The sequence below is a fragment of the Triticum urartu genome, chromosome 2A, assembly GCF_056163025.1.
Source record: "Triticum urartu cultivar PI428250 chromosome 2A, HENAU_Tu73, whole genome shotgun sequence".
Classification (NCBI taxonomy): domain Eukaryota; kingdom Viridiplantae; phylum Streptophyta; class Magnoliopsida; order Poales; family Poaceae; genus Triticum; species Triticum urartu.
In genome coordinates this window covers 189579817-189586754 of record NC_141874.1, presented here as the reverse complement: position 1 = coordinate 189586754, position 6938 = coordinate 189579817, and the positions used below count along the sequence as shown (strand labels likewise).

The following is a 6938-nucleotide window of genomic DNA, read 5'->3' as shown; positions in this document are numbered from 1 at the left end:
TCACGCGCACGTCCTGATTCAAAGAACAACGCTAACACCCACATGTGTGGTGTGTGAGTCAAATTCGTCCACACGTTTTATAACACACAAATTACGCCACGTCATCGCATGCATGCATGTGTGAATCTTTTCGGAATCTATAACTCCCGAACGTGCTATGTTTGCAACCTCGTTCCGAACGACTTTTCTACCGTCAGATTAGTTGCACCAATCTCAAAACACCGGAGAGGACACGTCAGCCAGGAAGCTCGTTCGGTGAAACAAACAGTCGACGCGAACGTGAACCCAGTCCTATCATCCACCTCCTCCACTCGCCCAATCCCCCACCCCCAACTCACCTACTCCTCTCCCATCTCCAGCCGCCTCCTCCGGCAGCTGGTCGTGAGGCAAGCCGCCGGTGAGCCGCCTCCTCCGGCAGCTGGTCGTGAGGCAAGCCGCCGGTGAGCCGCCCCGCGCTCCACCTGCCTCTACTTCCTTCTCCTCCTTCCCATCTCCTCCCTGACCTCCCTCCCATCTCTCTCCACGCCTGCGCACGGCGTAGGGACTGGGCTCTCCCGGAGAAGGTAGCCACGGCCGCGCCCCTTGGGTTCGATCTCGACGAGATCCTGGCGTTGCCGGGCCGTGGCGTTGGTGGCCTGACCTGCGGATTTGGCGGTGGCCGGTGCTGCGGGATGGCGTTCGTCGGGGATCCGCGGTGCACGGGTCGCTGAGGCTGCCGAGGAGGTCGAGGCGCCGCCGCCTCCGGGGAGGTCCCCATCGAAGCGCTGGTCATGCCGGCTGTGGTGAGTCCCTGCCCCGCGCGCGCACCAACGAGGTGAGCCGTCGATGGCTCTGCTCCGGGCGACGCCGCTCCCGCCTCCGGGGAGGTCCCCATCGACGACGCTGCTCACCTCCGGTGCGGCCGGGCGTCCTCGCCGCGTTCAATAATGGCGTCACGGAAGGTTGCGGCCCTGCGGTGCGTCACGTATGACGGGTCCTTCGCATTCCAAACCTCCTCGTCATCCAGGTTCGATGCTCCGGCCAGTTACTCCATTGATTGATCTGGGAAATGAGTGCGCCATTATTGACTTTGTATGTGATCTTTTTGTGGGTGCTTGGTATGCAGGTTGGGATCGCAACAGGGCAGGGCAAGTTCGTCGATCTGGTTCGGAAGGCGGCCGACCTGAGGTACGTGGACGCCATGAGGCCCCTCATCGCCAACGACTTCACGCACCTCACCACCGCGGCGCAGGTCCGGCTCATGCAGTAACCATGATTAACTACTAGCGCGTGTGTCTGCCTGATTAGTCGTGTACACTGAGATACTACTATCAATAAGCACCTGGATTGTTGTTTAGTTTTCACCACACTATTATTGATGCACTGAAGAGTTTGGTGGATGATAGATTATAAGTGGCTAATGAACGAATCTGCTTTAATTAGACAGTATGTAGCAGCAGCTGTATACTACTAATCATGTTGAAAACCTATACTCTTCAGATTTTAGTAGTTCCCATGGCTAATTCTTGTTGACATCATGGTAAAACAAGTTGAAAATATGGCAAAACATGCAACAGTAGTTGCCTTGGCAAAACAATGTTGAAATTGCAGAGGAATGACATTCTTGATATACTTGGGAGCATGCTTTTCCAGGTCTTCATTTTGGCAGCATGGCAACAAATCTATACTAATTTTACCATCATGGCAATTTTTAGATCCTAAAGATAGACAACATTCTTTTCTAAGTTCTTACATGCCAAGAAAACATTTTTTTCTCAACTAACCATGGCAACATGTTTTTGCCATGGCAAATTTACATTACTTACCACTGCAAAATTAACTTTTGCCATGACTCTTTGTTCATAATTTGTTATTTTTTTACACACATGGCAAATTTCTCATACAACCATGGAAATTTTAATTAGAAAACCATGGCAATTTTTATTATAAATCTACCATGGCAATTCTTTGTTCATAATTTGTTCTTCTTTTACACACACGACAAATTTCTCATACAACCATGAATTTTTTTATTAAAATGCGATGGTAAATTTTATTATCAATCTGCCATGACAAAAAGCATGACAAATTTTTAACTTTTATAGCCATGTCAATTTAATTTCATACCACATGGCAAATTTAGTTTATAGTACATGGCAAATTAACTTGTACAACCATGGGAAAACTAACTTTTAAATCCCATGGAAATTTAATTTGATAGCCCATGGCAAATTTATTTTATAGTCCATGGCAAATTAACTTGTATAGCCATGGGAAATTTACTTTCAAAGCCCACAGCAAATTCACCTTTTTATTGCCATGGCAAGTTATTGTTTATTATTTTTGCCATGGCAAATTTTAACTTTTATTTGCCACGGAAATTTTACTTATGCATGGATGGCAAATTTTACTTATTATTCATGGAAATTTTTACTTCTCATTCTTCATGCCAAATATACCTTCATTTTGCCATGGCAATTTCCATTTAGTGGGTAAAATGCATAAATTTTCCATGTCTTTTGTACACCAAATATGCATAAATTTTTCCATGTCCTGTAGTACATAATTTGCCCATGTGACAGGTCTGAAAATTTTCATAGTTTTGCCATGTGGACATTTCAAAGATTTTATACGCTTTTACCATGCTTTTTTGGGAAAACAAAATGGTTTTTTAGTGAATTCGCCATGTGACCAGATATGAACTTGCCATGTTTTGAACAAATTTCATCAACTTGATTTGTGATTAGTACTCCATAAAATGCATTCCAACATGATATGTGCATTTGCCATCATTTAGCTGTAGCATGACATGGAAAATTTTAATTTTCTATTTTGCCATGGCAATTTTCAGTTAGTGGATAAAAATGCATAAATTTTCCGTGTCTTTTGTACACCGAATATGCATAAATTTTTCCATGTCTTGGAGTACATAATTTTGCCCATGTAACAGGTCCAAAAATTTTCATAGTTTTGCCATGTGGACATTTCAAAGATTTTATACACTTTTACCATGCTTTTTTTTGGGGAAACAGAATGTTTTTTAATGAATTTGCCATGTGACAAGATATGAACTTGCCATGCTGTGAACAAAATTCATCAACTTGATTTGTGATTAGTACTCCAAAAAATGCATCCCAACACGATATGTGCATTTGCCATCATTTAGTTGTAGCATGACATGGAAATTTTAATTTTCTATTTTGCCATGCCAGATTCACCTTGACATGGCAAATTTACCTAAATCGCCATGGCAAATTTTATCTTTTATTGACATGGCAATTTGTACTTTTCCATGGCAAATTTACGTTTGACATACATGTCGAAATTTTGCCATGAAAAATTTAGTTTAACGGATCATGGCAAAAATAGTAATTGGCCATGGACACTTTTTATCTCCTGAACATAGTACAATTATCTACTTTTTATGGGACGATGGCAAATTTAGTTGACGGTCATGGGCTCATGGCAAATTTATCTTATGCATCATGGCATTTTCTAGTGCATGGACCATGTGAATTTTTTTAAACTGTGGCCATGGCAAATTTATTTCATATATTTTTAATATACATATATCATTTTGCATTTTCTGGTGATGATTTGTGTTATGCTTATATGCATGACAAATTTCTTTATACAAGCATGGCAATTTTACTTAAAATACCATGGAAAATTTTAATGTCCATATGCCATGGCAATTTTTAGCTCATATTTTAATGTCCATACGCCACGGCAATTTTCATGTCATTTTTGAAAAAGAAAACAAAATGTGGTTTTTTTTCTTTTCGTTTTTATTTATAGGGAAAAGGCCATGTAAGGGCCTTGGGGGAGGGCGTTCGTGATTTGGGCAATTCCACCCGAACGAAATCGTTCGTGACAGCGGAGCCGTCGTAACGAACGGTGTGAGCCATGTGCAAGTTGCCGTGGGCGTTAGTTTTTCCGGATTCAAAACCGCCTCCTGCTTTGTCGCTGACGGAGTAGCTAGTGGTGGCAAGCCGAACCGACTTGGAATCAGTTTCCGTCGTAGATTCCGACTCGAACTCTTCCCTCCCAGCCAGCCTCTATATAAACCAATCTCCGACCGCTTCAATCAGTAGGCTTTCGATTTCGACTGGATGAGTAGAAATCCTTGTTGGGAAAGAAATTTCTTGTGGACGTGATGGGCGGCAGTTTGGATGAGAGGTCCTCGTGCTCGTCGTCTAAGCGGCGGCGACGGAATAATGATCATGCCGAGAGGCTGCCGCGGAAGCAGCACCTTTATCTGGCGGTGGATGACTGGGAGGGCGGGTACAGCATCCACAAGCTTGACGCCGACGACATCTTGGAGGATACACAAGGAGGCGGAGGAGAGCACAAGCTTCTGGAGCACGCTGCCATCCGGATAAAGACGCCGATGTGTGGCCGCATGGAGTTCACCACCGTGGGCACCAACATCTTGGTCGACACCAACCCGCATAACCGCGGCGACCACGCTCCCCCAGCCGTCATCTACGACACGGAGACCGCAGCCCTCACCGTGGGCCCGCGTTTTCCACGTGGGATTGATCCCCTAGCGACTAGCATAGCTGTCGGCAAAACGATATATGTCTTGACAACCGCAGACTTGCCTCATCTCCCATGTTTGCAAGCCTTGTCGTGGCGCAGAGTCGCCGCAGACAACATATGGGATCCATACATGGATTGGTCCTGGAACAAAGTGCAGTCACAGCCACCCTTCAACGGGGTAGACATCGTCGGCTACGCGTTGCACCCGGACGGACGTACCATCTTCATGTCTACAAGGAAGCAGGGAACCCACTCCTTGGACACGAGCAACGGCGTGTGGACAGGCCTTGGGGACGACTGGGTTTTGCCCTTCAAAGGCCAAGCCTTCTTCGACGCAGAGCTAAATGCATGGGTTGGGACGGATCGCAAGGGCGCTGGATATGTTTGCTGCTGTCAGGTTGCCTCACGCAGCGCCACCACCAAATGGCCGTTGGAATGCAGGGTGCTCAAGGAGAAGCTGTTTCGCCGCAACAACGAGGAGCATTACATGGAGGGTGGCCGGCACAAGGATGTCACTCTTACCTACATGGGCGATAGCAGGTCTTGCCTCGTCGAGAACATCGTATCCAGCAAGGAAGCCATCGACACTGTGCTCCATGTCACCTTGTTTGGCCTCAAGTATGACCACATGGGAGAGCTCCAAACTAAGGGTCGCCGTGGCACTAGGTCATATGCAGTGTCCAAGAACACTCGTCATTTCTCTCATGCAACATTCTGGATGTAACTAAATATTCAGCCTCGACCAATAGGTATTACTACAAAAATAGTACTCTCTTCGTCTCAAAATTCTTGTTTTAGATTTGTCTAAATACGGATGTATCTAGACAAATCTAAGACAAGAATTTTGGGACGGAGGGAGTAGAAGAAAAAGTGTGCTTTCATGGTTTCTTCTTCAGCAGATTTGTATAAGGGGCAGATGGCCAATGTTGTAGTGTCTCCCTTTTAGCATACTAGTAATCAAGCACGTGCAATGCACGCTGAACATCAAATATGAAATCTACAAAAACTTGACCTATATGCTCGATAACACCCAGTGGTGTGCGGGAATATTATTTTTCTTTCTTCCAAAATGTGCAAAAGATTCAAACATATACAATTGTGCCAAATCTTAGTACTTCCTCCATCCCAAAATATTAGGCGTCCTTAAATTTCACTGGTCAATGCGTACAACTTTTGGTGAATTGTACTTATAATATGTTCACAAAATTAGCATCATGATATATGAAATGAAAGAAATTTGCAAGATGAATTCAACAGTGCCATTTATAAATTCTGGATGCATATAACTCAGTATATATGGTGAAAGACGAACATCACCAGCACGAAAATAGCGCGCCTTATATTTTGGGACAGAGGGAGTACTCAACTTGCCCAACACCAAAAGTGAGTAGAACCAGGGTCAACAAGTATGCTAGCAGATGTATCACAAACTCGATAACTCACTATTAGGTTCAGGTTTCAAGTTCCGTGAGAATTTTCAAATTAATGTGGGACATGTAGAAAATCAAGTTTTACTACGACATGAAAAAAATTGGCTCCCATTTCTTCTTTCTCAATGGCTCCCATTTCTTCTTTCTGAATGCAGACTTCAAATTACCATTTTATACACAAAAACTTGGCAGTCCATTATTCATTCCAATATATACAGGTCATTGCCAGATTAGGTTACAGCAGTAGTGATACTTTTTTTTTACTTCATTGCACTCCTTAAATCTCATTGATTCTTGGAGCTCAAAATCAAACATAAAGTAGTATATATTTGACATCCGTTGGAAATGCAAAATTAAATTCATTACACAAAAGAAATGGAACAGAACCACATAAGTACATTCGACCAGATATACAATCATCAACTAAAGCATTAGTAAAAAGTATACATGAAAACCAAGAAAAAATTACAACATGGGAAACACCTAGAAATCACTTGTTGATGATGAATACACGCGACGTTGTTCCGGCTTTGGCAACCTGTGAGCATGTTGTACTTCAACTATTCAGGCCATCTTCTCTTCAGTTTGAGGCTAGCACTAATACAATAATAGGGTAGGTATTGTCAATGGTTTTCCCGATGTCTAAAAACAAAAGGAATAAGAAGGATTATTTCTTGATCAAGGGTGTTGCCACTTTTCGAGAAGGTATTGGAAAATAATCCATGTTATGCTTGAGCTGCTACCTTTACGTGAACAAAAACACTCTGATAAAGATCCTTACAGTGTGAAGCTGGAAAATCCCCGCTGAAGTCAATCTGCATGTCCTTCCTCACTAACTGTGTCCAAACCATCAGTTTTTCTAGTGAACCTGCATGAAGGTAAAACACGCAATAACCATAACTCGTTGAAATTATTCATCATAAAATAAAGGTATCTTCTAAATACCAGTATTGGTTTTAACACGGAAGATGTGAAATCAACCCATCA

At 43.4% G+C, this 6938-nt stretch overlaps 1 protein-coding gene across 1 annotated transcript; it reads left to right on the top strand.

Annotated features, from left to right (window-relative positions):
• Positions 1-398: 398 nt before the first annotated feature.
• On the top strand, positions 399-6735 carry LOC125536691 (uncharacterized). The gene is made up of 2 exons (XM_048699937.2): positions 399-1006; positions 1106-6735. Exon 2 carries the CDS (start codon positions 4136-4138, stop codon positions 5243-5245), a length of 1110 nt encoding a protein of 369 aa, XP_048555894.1. The 5' UTR covers positions 399-1006; positions 1106-4135; the 3' UTR covers positions 5246-6735.
• Positions 6736-6938: the final 203 nt, after the last annotated feature.